We start from the raw sequence: 21,431 nt of genomic DNA, 5'->3' as shown, positions 1-21,431 counted from the left end.
CACCGCGATGGCTTCCGTGCACTTGAAGCACGGCTCGCACGGGCGGGCGACGAGCAGCAGTAGCAGCAGCGTTGGCAGCACTGCGGTCACGAGGCACGAGGAGCGCTGGGGAGCCATGGCCTGGGGAGCGAGAGAAGGGGTCACGTTTAGCGACTCGACCTTTACTCGTTGTGCCAGTGAAGCAGGCACCCATTAACGTGGGCCATTTTGGAAATACAGGGGCTCCTCTACTTACGAACGAGTCAGAATCCAGAGGTGTGTTCGTAAGTTGATTTGTTCGTAAGTCCAACTTACTCCTGTCGGTTCCGAACATTTTGTATGACATGTACACTAAATAAGAGAATAGCTCTAAAAGTTGTATAATCTCCTATAAACATAGATGCCACTGGTTCTTCAAGTTCTGCCGATGCCACCAATGACATCTATTGCGCGGCGGTTTAACTTACGACTTTCGGTCCGAACAGGCAAACTGGACGCACAGACAGGTTTGTTCGTATCTCTAAGTCGAATTTTCCTCAGTAGAGGAGTGTCTGTAGAACTTTATGGTCATAAAATATGTAAAACGATTGCGTTACAGTAAACAAGATTGCTAAATTTGGTCATCAAAGCCAAAACATCACCAAATGCAGTTACGTGGCGTGTTTACGTTTTCGCGCTACGATTCGTAGTTCACGTAAAAAGACTAGAACCAATACGACCAGTTATAAATAACAGTGGAGCGTTGGCATTGGGCAACGGACCGTGGTGGTGGTGGTATTAAACCAGTATAGGGAAGGAGATGAATCTTAGAAAGCGGGTGGGCACTCAAAACAATAGCAGCGTGCACGCCCCCATTAAACCAAATCCGTCACTGGCAGCAAGGCGAGGAATGGAAATGTACTCTTTGGTTTTATTCGGTAAAGTCACGTAGGTAAAACAAATTAAAATAAAATAAACAATAAAAACACGACGTTTCGGAGGCAGCGCAAGCTTCATTTTATTTTAATTTGTTTTACCTACGTGACTTTACCGAATAAAACCAAAGAGTATGAATCCTTGCAGTCACGAAAGCTTCAAATCTAGAATGGAAATGTCTCAGTGAGGAGAACGACTCCCTAATGAGAGGCCTTGCAGCAGCCAAACCGTGCAGCAGGAGCAGCAACAGCAGAAGTAGCAGCAGAAGCAGCAGCAGGAACGGCATCAGCAGGTACAGCATCAGCAGAAGCAGCAGCAGCAGTAACAGCAGCAGCATGAGCAGCAGCAGGAACAGCAGAAGCAGGGGCAGCAGCAGCATGAACAGCACCAGGAGCAGGAGCAGCAGCAGCAGGTGGAGCAGCAGCAAGAGCAGGAGGCGGAGCAGCAGCAGGAGCAGCAGCAGGTGGAGCAGCAGCAAGAGCAGCAGGAGTAACAGCAGCAGTAACAGCAGCAGAAGCAGATAGAGTGCTTCCATGCTCATGGCCCTGAACTCCTCTGTGCAGGCGTGAGGCGTGCCGCACATTCCACATTCCCCAGCCTCTCTGCCCGTTGCCACCGCTATCGATGTCCAAATGACGAGCCACTTTGTTGAGCTATCATTTGTGCTAGCCATGGCGCTTCTGAAAAATAAGTTAATAGCTTCGTGGGCTTTGCCTGGTAGGATGGGGATGGTTTAGTTTCATTTATATGATTTGGGTGATTGTTTGCTTTACCTGTACTTTGCCCCTGCTGAACATCTGTGGAAAAGAGCTTCATAGCTCATCGGATTCCTCCAGTAAAAAGAAAGATTCTGACTTTAGTTATGAATTATAAGGTTGCCAGGATAGCATTTTTCACGATACGATGCGATAATTTTCACGATCTTATTGACTATCGCAATAATTTTCCCTTAACTTTGCATTTGTATTTCCCACATTCTATCATGATTGTGCTTGGCTGGACTTAACACTCCGAATAAGGTGCTTTGGCAGTTGTTCAAAGGCAGCTCACCCAAGACAAAGCAGCCACGCCTCTTATAATCGTTGCACCTTCAAATTACAGTATATCGTTGTCACAACGCGCTTGTCTCTCCAATCAGTTCGCATGTCAACCACGAACGGGACCAGAGTGAGCCCTGCCTCGAGATCGTCGTCCTAAGCGCGGGTCACGTGACCCCCGTTCTCTGTGCGCCACCCAACCAGCGATGATTATTCTACGTGCTATGATTACGCTATGTGCTATGAATACTCTACGTGCTATGATTATTCTACGTGTTATGATGTGCTATGATTACTTTGCGCCCTATAATGATTTAATGTGCTATGATTATTGTACGTGTTATGATTACTCTACGTGCTATTATTCATACACTATGATTACGCTGCGTGCTATAGATTACTCTACATGCTATGATTACTCTACTATGATTATTCTATGTGCTATGATTACTCTAGGTGCTATGATTAGTCTATTATGATTATTCTATGTGCTATGATTACTCTACGTGCTATGATTATGTCTGTAATATCAAGGAGGCTCTTTCCCCGAGTCACTCACTACAAGCCCAGTGTAGTAGTAGTAGTACAAGTAGGGTCGCTTACCGCTTTTTCTTTCCAAAACGGGACTTCTCTCCAACAGTGGTGACGAGGTAATGTTGTTGTATCCCTCCCGTTGTGTTCTAACACCAATTAAGTTTTGCCTCTCCAATCAATTCGAACGTCAACCACGAACGGGACCAGAGTTGAGGCCTGCCTGGACACAGCCTGGAGATCCGTCGTCGTGAGCGCGCGAGTTGGTTGTCGTGACGACGCAGTGACGTAACAGAGTCACGTGGCCCGTTCTACTTCCGGGTCACGTGGCTCGATCTCCCAGTTCCGGGTCACGTGGCTCGTGTTCCGTGTGCTCGTGCGAGCCATCCAACCAGCGACGCTGCCGCGTGCACCTCGTGCTCGGCTGTGATTTGAATTCCTTAGAGACCCCCACCGGTGCCCTATATAGGCGTGCGATGATGGTGCATGCGTGATGTTGGTCGTATTGGCGGTTGTTGCTGTAGTCGGTGGTAGTTGATGAAAGATACTGTTATCGGTTTGTGGTGGTTGTTTTATTGGTAGTGGTTGTTGGTGTTGACTGGTGGTTGTCATTGTGTTGGATGTGGTTGTTTTATTGGTGGTGGCTGAAAGTGTTGGTTGTTTTATTGGTGGTATATGGTGGTGGTTGTTGTGTTGATGGTGGTTGTTTTATTGGTGGTGGATGGTGGTGGTTGTTGTGTTGATAGTTGTTTTATTGGTGGTTGTTGGTGTTTTGTTATTGTTCGTGGTAGTGGTTGACGTTATAGGTAGCGGTGGTTGCTATCTGTTGGTGGTGATGGTTATAGATGTAATTGTTGTTGGCGACCATTGATGGTTGTGGTTAGTGGTGGTTGTTGACATTGGTAGTGGTTGTTGGTAATGATTACAGTTGTTGGTGATTAAAAGCGGCTTTGGTTTATAGCTGGTGGTTGTTAGTGCTGTTGTGGTAGTTTGTGCTGATGGTGGTTGCTGATCGCGTGCTGCTGGTGGTGGTTGCTGTTGAGGTGGTTGTTGTTGATGGTCATTGATAGTTGTTGTTGTGGTTACTGTCGACTCAGTCTCAAACGAGTTCCTGGTGCAGTGTGTAAACATCGTCGCTGGAGAGACAAAGGCGTCCGGGCGTGGTGCTTGCCACACCCACCCCCTCGTGTGCCGTGCCGGCCTTCATCGGTGCTCGCTTGTAGCACTTGCCTCTAAAGTGTGTTAAGGCTACACGGGGAACTTTGTCTTTGACAGACCAGGTGAGTGCGGCGGAACACATGCAACGCCGCACATGAGGCCACAGGACAATTTGTCATCATCATCATCGTTGTTGTTGTAACAAGGCGAGAGTTTCCCAAACGTTGAACGCAGAATGTCTCATCATTCATTGGTCTTTGTGATCAATCGCACGTGCCACTCTCATGCTGACATGGACAGCTTGTGTGATGGCTCACCTGAATTATAGGAATATACGTGAACACACACTTGGGGATCGCCTAAGAAATAATTAACTTATTGTTTTTTTTTTTAACCGAAACAAAATCGAGTAATCCGATAGATTCCCCGGGGTCCTGCCACTGCGCTGTTGTGGCTGTCTGCCGTTAGTGATAAACAAAATACATTAGTAACGTCTCCTTTTTACAGATGCGTTCCACACTGTAAAAGTAATGTTTAAAAAAAAAACCTTTTTTTAAAAACACGCTTTAATAAAATGTACCGTACTAGTGTTGAAAGAACTCCACGACTCCAGGGAGTGGAATCGAAGCTCGCCACAACGTAAGGGGACCGTGGTGCTTTACAGCCAACATCAGTTTAGCGTGGACAATTAGACCCAAGCAAAAAAATAACATAAAAAATAATTTGTAAAAATATATATTTTATTTTAATGATAGAATACAGTATTGTCATCAGTATGACATAAGCATACCAAGTTTGCAGTCGATACCACATTGGGAAGTGGGTAAAAATTGAGTTACAAGATTTGAGGATACAACAATAGACAGCGTTAATAAACAGCGTGTAATAATAATAAAACTTAAATGATTTATTACACAACGCAACGACCGCACCCACCGCCGCCTGGCGGTTCAAAACTGCGGCGGCACTGATTGTGTACGCGCATTGAATGAACTCTGCTGAAAGTATGCGCTCCCCCAGAAGGTCCGTGTGGCTGATGGGATGTGTCAAACACACTTCAAACCGGTAGATGGAGGGAGCGATGTATGGACAAGGTTGGCGTATTGCCTGCTGAGTTATGTTGTAACGTTACACGCAAAGAAGACGATGCCTCTCTGACAGCGGAATTTGCTTCGAAGCGATCTGTGCGCGCGTGAACTCCGCACCGTGTAACCACGACGCGTAAACACGCGCACACAACGTGGAAACGAAGATCAAATATATTTTTTATTTAATGCTTTCGTGACTGCAGGGATTCATATTCTTGGTTCTTTCGGTAAAGTCACGTAGAAGGGAAACAATAAAATAATAAAAATATAAAAAAATCTCACGACGTTTCGACTGCAACACAAGCAATCATCATCAGGTGTGAAAACCTTCACACGTCGTGAGATTTTTTTTTATATTTTTATTATTTTATTGTTTCCCTTCTACGTGACTTTACAGAAAGAATCAAGAATATAAGGATGAAAGATCCCCCGTGTAGCCTTAACAGATTGTAGGGGCAAGTGCTATTAGCGAGCACCTATGAAGGCCGGCACGGCACACGAGGGGAGGGGGGGTGAGTGGAAAACACTACGCCCGGCCGCCTTTGTCTCCCCAGTGGCGATGTTTACACACCGCACCAGGTACTCATTTGAGGCTGCGTCGACCGAGGTGAGTCCCAGGACCGGTTCAAGTAATCGTCACTGGTGTTGGCCGTGAGCGGGAATCAAAGCGCAGCGTGCTAACCGCTACACTTACCCCTCGCCCCACGTGGAAACACACACACATGTCAACGCACACACGTGTAAACACGTAAACAGGAAAAACAGCAGCCATTCGCCACTAAGTGCAGGTGAGGTCACCACGGCGCTTGTGCCAGGCTAGCTGCACTTTGAGGCCACGTGAAGTGTCGAAGGCTCACTGACAGGTCACGGGACAGACCCAGGTGCCATAGCTTTGACTGATTGAGATCACTGACAGATGAATCGTCACCCGTGCCTCCCCACTGTGCCAACCTAGCCGTTTTCATTTCAACAAGTTGGGGCCTCTGTGCAAACACAGCACAGTATACAACGCATCACTCGGTAATGTCGGCATGAACAAACGAATCATGTTGAAGCAAGTCTGAAAGACCCGTTATGCTGTTAATTCAAAGCTATTCTATGGAGTCACAGTTGTTGTGTCCTTCATGAGCATTCTGAAAACAACCTCCTCCCTTCCCCCAGGTCAGGTGCCGGCAAACCAAAAAAGTAACAAGCAGAGCCACTTGTTTTAGAATTCGATAACAAAAAAATCAATATTTCAAGAGCCGAAATGCACTGTGTGGTGAATACGAGACGGTGGGTCCTTAATAAACGTCACGAAACAGCAGGCCTTAAAGAACCACATTTGCCAACCCATGCCCTAGGCCCTGCCCTTTAAAACAACCAGTCGCTCTGCCTCCGCCAGCCCATCGGATTCCTCCAGTCGAAATAAATATTCTGATCAAATTGGTCTTATATCACGAAAACATTGTTTAAACTGTAATGGTACAATATTCCAAAACAAATGCTACACATTTGACAGAATACGTGATATCAACCAACCTCTAAAAAACTCACATTTCAGATGTCCATACTTTGTTAATTTGTTCAACCTTACTATTTTACAAAGTATATTTTGTAAATAATGTCCCTGTTTTTTTGTACGTGTGTGCGCGTGAATATATTTGAATTTGGTTTAACACGTAGGCTTTCGCGACCAATATTATTCATAATAAAGGTTTTTGGGTTAGATCGCGTTTATTTATAAATGTGTCGTAACCCTCCACCACCCGACACGGCCAATCAGCAAAAAAAAAGTGTCACGTTGACAAAAGACATAATTCACTACTTCAGCCCACCGGTGTGTTGAAGAGTTAATCCACATTTACAGTTTGAGTACGACGTTTTGCTGATTGGCCGTGTCGGGTGGTGGAGGGTTACGACACATTTATAAATAAACGCGATCTAACCCAAAAACCTTTATTATGAATATTTGAATTTGTTCACTTGGAAAACCCAGGAAACTCTGTAGGGAGATGCAGTCTTGAGAGTGCCTGATGAGGGGGTTCTTAGGGGGTATCTCTTCCACTCATTTCTTACAAGGTGAACGCAGGGGTACGGAGCTGTATGCTTGTAATTTAAGACTCTACAGTCTACAACCTTCACAGAGCCCTCTACCTATGCCTGGAGTCTCTGTACCTGAGTCTGGAGTCTCTGTACCTGAGTCTGGAACCCTGCACCTGAGCCTGGAGTCTCTGTACCTGAGTCTGGAGTCTCTGTACCTGAGCCTGGAGTCTCTGTACCTGAGTCTTGAGTCTCTGTACCTGAGTCTGGAGTCTCTGTACCTGAGTCTGGAGTCTCTGTACCTGAATCTTGAGTCTCTGTACCTGAATCTGGAGTCTCTGTACCTGAGTCTTGAGTTTCTGTACCTGAGCCTGGAGCCCTGTACCGAAAGAGCTAAGATTATAATTTTCAATGGTACAGTATATTTTTCAAGTAATGGTACCCCAAACTTTCGCAGCTCTTAAAAAATCCTTTTTCACACCATCAATAAGTAAACTCCCCCCCCCCCCCCGCGCCAAACGGCAAGTCCACCCGCACGTACACCACCTCTATGCTAAGTCGGCCAATCAAATGCTATTTTTTTATGCTAATTCCTTTGTCATGGCACCTTGTTTCCTCGCACACAGCTTAAAGGTCCGCGGTCTGAGCGTGGCTGTGTTTCACTCCAGCGCTGTCCTCGAGACAGCCTGATCCCTTCACCTGATGAAGGCCGCTTGTGTTGTGGCCGAAACGTCGTGATTTTTGTTGTTTTATTTTTTATCTACGTGACTTTACCGAATAGAACCAAAGAGTACGTTCTGCTTAATTAAATACACTTTTCATTAAAAATTGTATCCTACAACATCAGTGCAGCACCACATTAAATACGTACTACAATGACAATAGTTTAAAGTGATTTGAAGCATATGCTTAGCTCTTTCGGTAAAGTCACGTTGAAGGAAAACAACAAAACAAAAAATATATATAGAACAATATATTTTATTGTTTTGTTGTTTCCCTTCAACGTGACTTTACCGAAAGCGCTAAGGATATGAATTACTGCAGTCACGAAAGCTTTAAATCAAATTTGATTTGAAGCAGGTTTTTTTTTTTGGGGGGGGGGGGGCAGAGCTTTGTGACGTCATATTTGAGGGGGTGTCTGACTTTTTGTGACGCCGTGTGAAGAGGGGGCGGGGGGGTCAAAAATCGTCCAAAATCGCTTAACGTAATTTATGGACGGCCCCTTATACCCATCTTCTCGGTTGAAATTGTCTGTGTTTATACATTTGGATGGCTTCATGAACAAATCTTTGATGGTAGCCCGAAGGTTTGCAGAGTACCTTGGTCTCGGAAAAAAACTATCGTGCGAGCCCACAGCGTTATAACAATGATCAGCCACTGCAGAGGTATTGGTTCTGCCGTGTTTTAAAACTGCCTTGTGTTCGCGAACACGGTCCGAGACATGTCGTTTCGTTTCCCCAATGTAACTGCTGCCGCAGACACAACTTAGCTTGTAGACACCAGGGTATTGCATGTCTGGATGACATCCTTTACAGATGGGATAAAATCACGGATTTTGTGTACTGTATTGAATCGGACCTGGATCTTATGTTTGTTAAAGATTTTGGAAATCTTTTTGGTAACACATGCCATGTATGGCAAGGTGATGGTTTTGATTGGGTCCTCAGATGGTTGTCTCCCCGTGGTTGGGACTACAGCTTTGGGGATTGTGCGGTCTGAGTATCCATTCATCTTGAGGGCTTGGTGTACGTGCTCCAGTTCACTGGCTAGGTGGCGCTGGTCGGAGATGCAGCGGGCCCTATGGTGTGGTTTTGATGAGGGAGTCAGACTTTCAATAGGAATCCGTGTGGGTGGCTTTCCTGTAGACGGAATGTCCCAAAGAGCCATCTGGCCTCTTCTCGATCAAAACATCCAGGAATGGTAGCTTGCCATCATTTTCCACTTCCATGGTGAATTTGATAGATGGGTGTATGGAATTTATGTGGTTGAAAAACTGGTTCAGTGCTGACTGGCCATGTGGCCAGATGACGAAAGTGTCATCTACGTATCTCTTCCACAGGGAAGGACGTAGGGTGGATGTCAGGATGGCATCTGTTTCAAATTTCTCCATGAAGACATTCGCTACCACTGGTGATAAGGGAGAGCCCATAAGGGTGCCTTCATTTCGTTTGTAGAATGTACCATTCCAGATGAAGTAAGTGTTGGTAAGACAGCGCCTCACCAAAGTTGGTACATCAGGATTCAGTCCCTGTTGGACCAAGTCTTCAATGATTGCTATCCTGTCAGGTACAGGTACCTTGGTGAACAGAGACTACATCGAAGCTGACAAGCAAATCATCTCAACAACTCCACAACCAACAATCACCTCAACAACTCCACAACCAACAACAATCACCTCAACGACAACTACACAACCAACAACAATTACCTCAAAAAGAACTCCACAACCAACAGCAACCACCATTTACAACCACCACCACACGAACGAAGCCACCAACAATCAACAGAAATAAACCACCGCTACTACCACACCAACAGACACCACTAAAACAAACAACCAACAATACCCCCGACAACAAACTACCACCACCAGCACACGACTAGCACAAAACACCACGACAACAACAAGCCCAATTCCAGAACGAACAATAATCACCACCAGCCACCAGCTAAACCCAAGGCACTTACAATGACGACTAACAACCACTACTACCATCAACAACAACCATCACCACCAACAACTAACACCACGACCTATAACGTCAACCAAAGACAAAGATCCCCCGTATGGCTTTTACAGACTGTTTGGGCAAGTGCTGTTAGCGAGCACCAATGAAGGCCGGCACGGTACACGAAGGGGTCGGTGGCCAACAACCACGCCCGATCGCCTTTGTCTTAATTTGAGGCTGAGTCGACCTAGGGGAGGCCGGTCTAGATTATCATCACCGGTGTTGGCCGTGAACGGGAATAGAACTCGGGTCGCCGGGTTTGTAGCGCGGCACACTAACTGCTACATTACCGCTGCCCACTAACGTCAACCACCACCATGATCAATATTAAAGTATTACCACCAACAGCCACCACTAACATCAACCACAATTACCACCAACAAACCGACACCACTACAATAACAACACTAGCCACAACCAACAGCAAGCGTACACAATACAGGTTTTTGTTTGGGTTAGATCATATAATTACGTCGTCAAACCCACCCGACACAACCAATTAGTAAGGTTAGTCACGTAAACAAAACATGGCAATTCGTTACTAATTCAGCACACCGGTTGTGTGTTGGAGAGTAATCCCACACTTACAATAATAGTACAAGGCTTGGCTATGGCTCGCTCACGACACTGCCGACTTCTGGCGCATGGCGGGGTAAACCATGGATACTTCCAACTCATTCTGGCTTTATTGACCTGGTCAAGGCACTATAATACCATCAAGAGGCCTCTCGGCTCTGGGTTGTTCTTCATGCTTTCGGAGTCCCTGACACTCGGCTCACAATCATTAAGGACCTTCATGATGGTGAGCGGGCCCGGGTAAAACGACGAGGCCTGAAGTCAGAGCCATTCCCTGTTCACCTTGGGGTGCGACATTATTATCCTCTGGCCCCTACATTATTTAAACACCTTTTTCGACCACGTAGTTTAAGCTTTCCATGGATGTACCGGAGTAATTTCCATCTGGTACAGATACAAAGGGATGCTGATCGATGCTCCGGTGCGGTCGAGAGATGGTTCCCTATTGGTCAACCATATTATGTATGCTGATGATCTAGTCATTGCTTTTCACCGAGGAGTTGGAGACGCTGCCGCTGAATCTGGAACGTGCTATCCAGAGGCGAGGCCTTACCATCAGCCGCTCCAAAACTAAGCACCTGACTGGGTATTGTGTCATCAAACACTCCACCATACCTGGGCAGTGTGCAAAAACCAGCTCCAGTTTGACAGCAGAGGTGTCGCTCCGAATCAGCCGAGCGGCATTACCTTTTCATCGGCAATGTAACGCTGTATGGAAGCTACCCGGTCATGCAAAGCTTCAGGTTCTGTCGGCCACAGTCATGTCCTCCCTTCTCTATGCTTGCGAAATGTAGACCCTCTAATCTTCGCCAGTTAGAAACATTCAGGCTGCCATGCTTACGATCAACCTGGGTTTAACCAGGCTGGATTTGTGAGTTCACAAATCCTCTAAAGATCTGGACAGTCCCATCGGTGAGCTCTTCCAGGAGTCAAGGCTGCGTTGGCTGGGTCATGGAGCACACATGCCCATACAGCTTTTGTTTGGTTGGATAAAGGGGGCTAAACAGACACAGCACGGGCTCGAAAAGAGATGGAATTATGTGGTGCAAGAGGATATGGACTTTCCAATAACTGGTACCAGCAGTGTTAAGATTGGCCTCTGTGGAGGAGAATCGTGAAGGATGCTACGGGGCAGTTGGAGGCAACCGCCCTCCGGCAACAAAGGAGGGCAGAGGAGTGACGCTCACAACAATGAGTGGAGCGCCAGGCGGCTAAAACACAGCAATTTGGCATTGTAGGGGGCACAGATTGTGCATCGGCCAGTCAACCCATGGCACCTGGATCTCTCCATGACCTGCCAGCAGGCGTTTGACACTTCACGTAGCCTTAAAGTGCATATAGGCTGGCACAGGTGCTGTGGTGACGTCACCGCCACTTCGTAGCAAATGGCAGTTGTTCTTGTTGCCTGTGTGTGGACATTCAAAGCAGACAATTTATCAAGCAAAAAGGTCCTAGCAATGTTCCGATTCAATAGGAAATGGTAGCAAGCCCGAGCTACTGGTCGGCTTCATCATTCCGCTCGTTCAAAAACGTAAATGACAGTGTCAGCATGTGCTTGATAATAGCGCTTGTCCAACACTAACATTTTAATGACAAATGTTTGCCTTTGAATGCAAAACTTTCCCCCGTCTCTTTTGCTGGAACACCTGCAGTAGTTTAGTGATGGAAACACGGCAATGTATCGAGGAGTCAATTTGGGTTGAGCTCCGAGTGTTCTCAACGCGCATGCATGCACATTCTCCAAGTGCTCTGGTTTCCTGCCAAACGGCCTTGCATGGAATTGGCCAAACATCCCAACATAGGACCCTGCTCAACAATAGTCTTGTTTTTAAGTCTCATCTTGAACGTAACGAACGTCACAGAGTTTCTCAACACGCGCGATCCACCAACCGTCGCTGCCTCCGCACTGCCGGACTAAAAACGCACGCCCCACGACCGTTCTCGGCTTGAATTTACACAAGCGGCCTAGGCAGAAGACGCATTGAGCAACACGCTCTCCCCGAACAAGCGACGGTGAAGACAGAAGGCGTGAAAGTAAAGGCAACAATGCAGTAGGAACGCTCCTGCTGAAAACTTCCAGGACCGCTGCCAGAAGCTGCGTGAACGCTCCGATTGATGTATCGGAGAGAGGGGAAACTCACTGAACGGGGGACTGCCATTGGAATCTCAACTTGGCCTTTGTGGATATTTCACAAACGTTGACTTGCACGTCACTTAGATGTAATGCAGAGGGAAGCCAACGCATTTGGGGTGGCACCACTCCATCGGGTCACTCAAGCGAGATGCCTGCACAAGAAACACGTGGGGGTTTTTTTACCCCATAGATTTCTGTTAATTTGTGGGTTTTCATTTATTACTTTTTTACATACATACGTACACACCCCCATGTGTCTACAGGCATGCGTGCGCCAGTCTCTTAGTGCTTGTTCAGCGAACGGTTCGTGACTAATCACCTAGTAAACGGTAAGCATGTGACAATTTACCCTCCCCCTACGTGCGATTTCATCGATCGTCACGAATGAGTGTTAAGCTTTTACTGTTTGTCATGTTTAGACCATCCTACCGGTGCTCAATATCTAGGCACCCGTGTCGTCTGTACTTGCTCGACTGCACGCTATTGTTTCGCCGAGTCTTGCTTCACGAGAGACACTTGCGTGTATTGAGTGAACGTCACACACTTGCCTCACACCGATGGGCTGCTTTGCAATTATCCGACGGTTAAATTCCCTACGGGTAATTTGCAAACGATCGCGTCGAGCTGCGCTGCACGAGAAAACCACCACCGTGCGGACCGTCACGTCCTGGTCAGACTTTCGAAAGCTATCACTAACCAAATTAACAAAAACGACTCGGCATCACGCAGCCGCTGCGCGTCTTCCGCCCAGTTCCCTCGCGCACAATGATGGCATCGCAGTCTAGTCGTCTGTGATGTCATCATCGTCGTCCTCGTCGATGACGTATTCGGTCCCCGAGGACTCGCCGGGGCTGTCTGCGGTGGAGCTGCGCTGGGCCTGCTCGGCGGCGCGCTGGATCTGCAGCCAGTCGCGCTGAGCCACCTCTGTCTGCTCTTGCCGGACCTGCGTGCACACACACACACACAGATAGACACACAACAAAGACACTGGCACACACGCAAACACACATACGAACACGCACACACAGAGACACAGAGACAAAGACACACACACACGCAGACACACGCACGAACACGCACGCAAACACACAAAGACACTCACACACGCAGACAGGCAGACAGGCAGGAGTCCGTAGCTTGCACACACGCAGGCACGCACGTGTCCGTGGTTTGCGTGCACACAAAGATAAAGATCCCCCATTTAGCCTTAACAGACTGTAGGGGCAAGTGCTGTTAGCGAGCACCTATGAAGGCCGGCACGGCACACGAGGGGGTGGGTGGCCAACACCACGCCCGGCCGCCTTTGTCTCCCCAGTGGCGATGTTTACACACCGCACCAGGTACTCATTTGAGGCTGAGTCGACCTAGGGGAGGCCCGGGACCGGTTCAGATAATGGTCACTGGTGTTGGCCGTGAGCGGGAATCGAACCCGGGTCGCCAGGTTCATAGCGCAGCGCGCTAACCGCTACACTATCGCTCCCCACACACACACACAAGTTCCCTGCACCTCCAATTAGCACGGTTGGCTATGTACGGTGCGAAAGAAGTTCAACATACACACGAGTCCATGGCATGAGCACACTCAGGCACGCACAAGTCCATGGCCTGCATTGGATTAACTGACCTTGCTCAAACAATTATCATTATGCATGGTCAACTTGAAGGTCAATGCACTTGTTGCATCAATGTTCCAGGGATTATAAATCAATGTTCCAAGGATTATTTAAAAAAAAAACCCTTCAAAACACGTCTGTACACAGCTCATCCAACTCATTGGCAGTCCTGAGCTGGCAGGGAAAATGTCATTCACCCAGTAAATATTAACGTTGGGCAAACATTGGCATGTGGTTGGAACTGTTGGACAAACGATCGCCAAACGTCAGCCTAATGTTCCATGTTTACCAGGTATACGGTATGGACCAGCCCGCTGGATAACAACCACCTTGAATTCTCACGAAAAAACACGAAGAATCACTGAATGTATTAACTCCCAGAGGGATGATTGGCTGAATTTACCCTCAGCTGAGATTTAAACTCATGCCGTTCTAATTGTGAATAGGGTGCCAAGACGCAACGCCACCCAGCCAGAATCGCCCAGTACCCGAGTGCAGGCTTCCCTCGCTTCATCCGGTAAATGCCTTCCAATAAAACGGCGCACAAAGCGAAACCGCACGATGACCGCTGCGTGCAGAGTAGTAGAATATGGTACACACAGTACATAGAGCACACAATGTTGTCCCACATCCAACCGCATAGCCTGCTGGGTAGCACATTCAGTCCACACAATGTTGTACCACGTCCAACCGCACAGCCTGCTGGGTAGCACATTCAGTCCACACAATGTTGTACCACGTCCAACCGCACAGCCTGCTGGGTAGCACATTCAGTCCACACAATGTTGTACCACGTCAGACCGCATAGCCTGCTGGGTAGCACATTCAGTCCACACAATGTTGTACCACGTCTGACCGCATAGCCTGCTGGGTAGCACATTCAGTCCAGACAATGTTGTACCACGTCAGACCGCATAGCCGCATATGAGTAAATTCAAACTGCATACGGCGAATTTTGAGTAGACAAATATGAGCTCCATATAAATCGCTCACACAAACCTTACCCAATTGGTTAATAATGAGAACACTCCAGCCCACGACAGGTTAACGACTGATCATTTGAATGTGGAGCATTTTCCCCATCGCCCGCTGTCACGGACAGGGGCTTGCGAAGCGCCAGGTTTACACGAGCTTGCAACGAGCGTTTGCCCCGATTTGCGTAGTGCGAGGCCGCTCACCTTTTGATTTGCCAGGGAAGGTGAAGAGTACAAAACCCTGGGGAAATTAAATTGGTAAAACTGGGGTCCGCTAAAACAAAACCCCTTGGGGAGATTCAAGTGGCATTGGTCAGGAGAGAGGAATGGGTTGGGAACTCTTAGGTCCGAGGATTAAATGTGCCTTTGCGATTCTGCTTGCTCGAAGCGTCGTGGTGTGGGTTGGCTTCATAAAGAGCAAGGTTCCACTTTGCCGTGTACTCCTTTACACCGTTGACGGTTGCTGTTTTGATCACAACATTCTGAAACATGAGCGTTTGCGGCTAAAGGAGAGTTCTGTGCTCCTGGTGCTGTGATAACGGCGCCAGCCGCTTGCCCATTCCGATGGCGTACAAGTACGTCATCATGTACGTAACCAGAAGAAAAACGAAGATGAAAGAACTTTTATCGGTATCGAAGCTTCCACAAGGCCATGCGGGAGGGCGTGTGGCACAGTTTGGCGCCAGCGATCGTAGAGTGCGGTCGTGTCGCTACAGTTCTCTACGGTGAGTACAATGTCTTGAAAAACAACGGCGCTACGCCGCCTCTCCAAATAAAATTAAAGCTGACCGCTTACGCGTTCCGAGAATTATCAGTGAACGGGATATCCCAGCCTGCAACCTGCAGTCGCCTCGGAACGGGAAAGGGTTAGCACACACACTCGTGTTGCACATGCAGCTCCATGCTAACACGACCGCATTCATGCCAACGTGAGCGCCATGACGCTGCTAATAAAACAGAGGGGGTTGCTTCTCGTTAGCTTTATCAGTGTACCTCCTCGCACAGTAGCATCACGCGCATTGTGCACGCGACCGAGTGCCACTCGGCACAACGTGCTAAATACTCGAGCGTAAACGACGGTGATGGGACTGCACGCGCGTTGCGGGGGAAAGGGTCCAGGGGGGAGGGGGGGTGTGGGGGGTAACAGCTCGCGCCTCGCCTGCTCAATGAGCGCCTGCTGCTGGCGCAGCAGCTCCGGCTCCGGCACGCCAAGCGCCTCGAGGCGACGGGTGGCGCGGCGGCGGCGAGACAGCGCCAGCGCACGGAACTCGGCGTGACACGCGCGCAGCTCGCCCATGCTGCCCGCCAGACCCAGGCGCTCCAGTGCTAGACGGACGCACGTGCACACGCCGCTCTCGCGTCAAGACAGAGACTCGACCCCGTGCAGCCTCAACAGACTGCTCGGGGCAAGCGCTGCTTGCGAGCAGCTATTGAGACCGGCGTGGCACCCGAGAGGTCGAGTGGACAACAACATTTCCGCCGTTTTTTTCCTCCCCAATGCCGATTTAAGGCCGAGTTGACCTAGGGAAGGATGAGGACCGGTTCAGATATCCGGGTCGGGGGATTCGTACCGGAGTGCGCTAACCACTGCACTGCCGCTCCCCAGTGTTACACACACAAAGTGCTCCAGTGTTACACACACACACAGTGCCCAGTCAGTGTTACACACACACACACAGTGCTCCAGTGTTTTACACACACACAGTGCTCCAGTGTTACACTCACACACACACAGTGCTCCAGTGTTACATACACACACACAGTGCTCCAGTGTTACACACACACACAGTGCTCCAGTGTTACACACACACACACAGAGTGCTCCAGTGTTACACACACACAGTGCCCCAGTGTTACACACACACACAGTGCCCCAGTGTTACACACACACAGTGCCCCAGTGTTACACACACACAGAGTGCTCCAGTGTTACACACACACACACAGTGCACCAGTGTTACACACACACACACAGTGCTCCAGTGTTACACACACACACAGTGCTCCAGTGTTACACACACACACAGTGTTCCAGTGTTACACACACACAGTGCTCCAGTGTTACACACACACAGTGCTCCAGTGTTACACACACACACAGTGCTCCAGTGTTACACACACACACAGTGCTCCAGTGTTACACACACACACAGTGCTCCAGTGTTACACACACACACACAGTGCTCCAGTGTTACACACACACACACAGTGCCCCAGTGTTACACTCACACACACAGTGCTCCAGTGTTACACACACACAGTGCCCCAGTGTTACACTCACACACACAGTGCTCCAGTGTTATACACACACACAGTGCTCCAGTGTTATACACACACACAGTGCTCCAGTGTTACACACACACACACAGTGCTCCAGTGTTACACACACAGTGCTCCAGTGTTATACACACACACAGTGCTCCAGTGTTATACACACACACAGTGCTCCAGTGTTACACACACACACAGTGCTCCAGTGTTACACACACACACAGTGCTCCAGTGTTACACACACACACACAGTGCTCCAGTGTTACACACACACACACAGTGCTCCAGTGTTACACACACACACTGTGCTCCAGTGTTACACACACACAGTGCTCCAGTGTTACACACACACACAGTGCTCCAGTGTTACACACACACAGTGCTCCAGTGTTACACTCACACACACACAGTGCTCCAGTGTCACACACACACAGTGCTCCAGTGTTACACACACACACAGTGCTCCAGTGTTACAATCACACACACAGTGCTCCAGTGCTGGAGACGTGTGTACCCTGGATGACGTGCTCAGGGGAGATGGTCTTGCGCTGCGCATGCGCGCACGCCGTGTTCGCCTCGCTGGACACGTGGCGCACGAAGCGCGTGCACGCCACGCGCAGCAGGTCTCGTGCGCCCGCCGTCAGGCGCAGGCACGGCACCAGCTCGCCCACGAGGCGCTGCACGGATGCGTAGGGCAGCGTCACCTGGTCGGCTTCGTGCGCCGGACCCCCGACCCCCAGCGGAGACGCCATTGCCTCCTTCTCACCGATCTTACAAAAGTGCCGCAACGACGCACAGATCAGAACGCTGGGCTACGTACGGTGCGAAAGAAGTTCAACAGGCAACAACGTTCATCGCTGCCTCCCCTCCACCCCGTAGGGCCTCTTGACTAGACTGTTGGGGGCCCAGTGCTGTGCGCGGGTACCAATGAAGGCTGGCACGGCGCCCGAGGCGGGTGGGTGGGTGATTAACACCACACCCGGTCGGCTTTGCCTCCCTAGTGCCGATGCTTACTAGCCGCACCAGGTACTCATTTAAGGTCGAGATGACCTAAGGCCCTGGGACCGGTGCAGACATTCGTCACCGGTGTTGGGCAGTAGTGGCAATCGAACTCGGGTTGCCGGGTTCGTAACGCAGCGAGCGCCAACCACTACACCACTGAGGATGCGCATCGAATTCATCGACTGAACGTATTCAACCTGCACTGGCCAGCCTGGTGAAGTATGGTCAAACTGCCTTCATCCAGCAACAATTGACAAAAGCGCCTAAAGGAAAAAAGATATACTTTATAGCATTCCTTCTCTCTCGCCTCCTCAATTAGCTCGAGTGTAAGAACTCCGCACAACTTTCACCGATTTCAAAGTCTACTGTTGAAAACCTTGAGTTCGACGCGTAATGGAAAATATAAATCCATAGATCGACGATGCATTGACAGGAGGCTAATAGCGAGCCATTAGTCAGCATTCTTCAAAAGGCCATGCAGCAAACAGCTGACGCCTTACTCATTGTTTTTTTCGGTAAAGTCTCGTATGTAGAAATACAATAAAATTATATTAAAACAAAACAATTACGACGTTTCGATCACAACACAAGCGATCTTCATCAGGTGTCAAGAACAAATCATGGAAGTAAATACAACAAGAAGATGAGAGACGAGAATTCAACAAACCAAAGAAACATTATGTGAAGCACAACCAGTCAGGCCAACAACACAGTTAGACACTTCCTGGCGGACAACGAATTTCAGAAGAGTGTTAAATTTCGTGTTCAACCTCTGGATTGCACCTACCAGCATAGAGTGAACAAATACGAGGTACAAAGTCAGCAGAAATACATATACAGGCCCACCAAGAGGCAAGGAGGGAGGAAAGACGCCTTCCCTTCCTCCAGGCACGGAGAGCGAAGCAGAGCTTTACAGAGAATCCAAACTTTTTTTTTTACCAGGTAAGGCCCACTGAACTATATGGCTCTTTTTCAGAAGCACCCTGGCCACAAATCATAGCTCAACGAAGTGCCTTATCATGTGGAAATGTATAGCAGCCAAATACTCGAAACGTGTGTTGATTCTAAACGTTTAGGGGGAAAACCAGAGGAGCCAGGAGAAAACTCCACACGACCAGGGGGAGAGACGCGCACGTTCCAAATATACAACAGGCGTCAGGGTCGGCATCTAACCCACGACCTTCTTGCATACGAGGCGAGGGAGTTAATACAAATAAAACACGTGTGGTTAATACAGACTTCATTCTTTGCAAAAGGAATGTATTTGTCAACATTTTAACACCTGTTTTTTTTTTTTGCCACAAAGGGTAAAACCCATCAATATTTTTTATCATCTATTTGTGAGACATTTGGATGACGTGTACATCGGAAATGTTTTTGAATATTTGTTGCATACGTAATCTTTTTTATCTCATCTTGCCCGATTTTGCGATCGCTTTGTAATCACGAAGATGTTAAATGTCAGTGCTGCTGCCGCCGCACAATAGCAGATAGGTTCTACCTTATAAAACTGTAAATGTGGCCGAAATGTACACCCACTAGTAAACAAGGAACGTTGGGAAAACGTTTGGCACGTGGTTTGAACTGTTGGACCAACGATGGCCGAACGTTCCACCTTTACTGGCCAGTCCCTTAGTAAAATGTCCTTTCAATTGTGATGGAGACGGCAGATTGGTTCAGCCGGCTCGTTCAAATAAACCTCTTTAGGGGGGACTTTTGTCGACACTGGAGCACGTGCTCAAACCGATGAACAAACAATATCGGCAACAATCACAGTGCAGGCTACACGGCGAGTGGACACAAGTCCCCTCCTGCCACAAGCAAGGCTCATTGCCGTACAGTACCGGTGTCAGGTCACGGACGGGAAGGTCACGGACGGGAAGGCCCTGCCGATATCTCTTTCGTTGTTACAATTCTGTGGTGAGCCCGATGGTCTTGGCCTGCTCACGCGATGGCTTACACACACACACAGCCGTCGAGCATCGTCATTATCACCACCACCAACCACCACGTGCTAGTTCATGCCATGGCGGTCACCGTTCACTCGTGCCATGCGTAGGGTGGGTGGGGGGTCACATATGGTTGACAAACACCACGAAAAAATCTTCCACCGCGGGATGTGTGCAGCGAGTACAGCAGCGTGAAGACTGCTGGGACCGGAAGGGCGAGAGGTTCTCATCTCAGTCTCTTTTGAACAGTGCCACATCCCACCCCACTCGTTCAACACCCGAGAGCACGGATGTAATTCTCACGGTCCTTAGTGCCCCAATGATTGAGGCACATTCCTGGGCATCCGTGATAAAGAGCTTCACAGCACTTGGTCGGATTTCCCGCAGTCTATCCGATTCTGACATTGCAATTCATAACCCTTGCAACATTAATGATCATTATCAGAATGCTAAACTTTCGAAACCACAATGAAAACCACCATTATCATCAAGCACAGTGTAAGCTCCCAATATACCGGATTCATATAGCGTGCATCACAATACAAATTCGCGTCATTGTAGATTACATGACGGTAACACAAAAATACACACAGTACGAGTCCCTCGCATATCTGTACCCCCTCCACATAAAAAAGTCCTACAACATCCCATCGGTCACACGGCCTTCCTCCTGGGAGTGGGGAACTTCAGCAGGCACGAGTTCCAACCCACAAAGCACAAGTGGGCTGACTTGTTCGAGATATCCACTGCTGGTGGAGTGCCCAACGTGAACGCACAAACACCGTGACGGGCGTGGTGCAGGAGTGTCGTGAGTAGGAGCGGAGCGTTGTCGTGTGTAGGAGCAGTGTCGCGTGTAGTGTGTAGGAGCGGTGTAGTGTGTAGGAGCAGTGTAGTGTGTAGGAGCAGTGTAGTGTGTAGGAGCAGTGTAGTGTGTAGGAGCAGTGTAGTGTGTAGGAGCAGGGTAGTGTGTAGTAGGAGCAGTGTCGCGTGTAGCAGTGTCGCGTGTAGGAGCAGTGTCGTGTGTCGCGTGTAGTGTGTAGGAGCAATGTAGTGTGTAGTGTGTAGGAGCAGTGTCGTGTGTAGGAGCAGTGTCGCTTGTAGTAGGAGCGTTGTCGTGTGTAGGAGCAGTGTAGCGTGTAGGATCAGTGTAGCGTGTATGAAAAGTGTCGTGTGTAGGAGCAGTGTCGAGTATAGTGTGTAGGAGCAGTGTAGTGTGTAGGAGCAGTGTAGTGTGTAGGAGCAGTGTAGTGTGTAGGAGCAGTGTCGCGTGTAGGAGCAGTGTAGTGTGTAGGAGCAGTGTCGCGTGTAGGAGCAGTGTAGTGTGTAGTGTGTAGGAGCAGTGTAGTGTGTAGGAGCAGTGTAGTGTGTAGGAGCAGTGTAGTGTGTAGGAGCAGTGTAGTGTGTAGGAGCAGTGTCGCGTGTAGGAGCAGTGTAGTGTGTAGTGTGTAGGAGC

At 48.8% G+C, this 21,431-nt stretch overlaps 1 protein-coding gene across 1 annotated transcript; it reads right to left on the bottom strand.

Moving 5' to 3' along the window:
- Positions 1-7,531: 7,531 nt before the first annotated feature.
- Positions 7,532-20,039, bottom strand: LOC142914005 (protein Dr1-like). The gene is made up of 4 exons (XM_076061122.1): positions 19,874-20,039; positions 17,542-17,797; positions 15,916-16,082; positions 7,532-13,112 (listed from the first exon to the last, which is right to left on the bottom strand). The coding sequence occupies exons 2-4, from the start codon at positions 17,777-17,779 to the stop codon at positions 12,951-12,953; spliced, it is 567 nt and encodes a 188-aa protein (XP_075917237.1). The 5' UTR covers positions 17,780-17,797; positions 19,874-20,039; the 3' UTR covers positions 7,532-12,950.
- Between the last annotated feature and the right edge of the window lie 1,392 nt (positions 20,040-21,431).

The sequence above is a fragment of the Petromyzon marinus genome, chromosome 5, assembly GCF_048934315.1.
Source record: "Petromyzon marinus isolate PM22_M1 ecotype Great Lakes invasive population chromosome 5, UKy_Petmar_22M1.pri1.0, whole genome shotgun sequence".
NCBI classification, from domain to species: Eukaryota; Metazoa; Chordata; class Hyperoartia; order Petromyzontiformes; family Petromyzontidae; genus Petromyzon; species Petromyzon marinus.
This window is presented reverse-complemented; position numbering and strand designations above follow the sequence as displayed.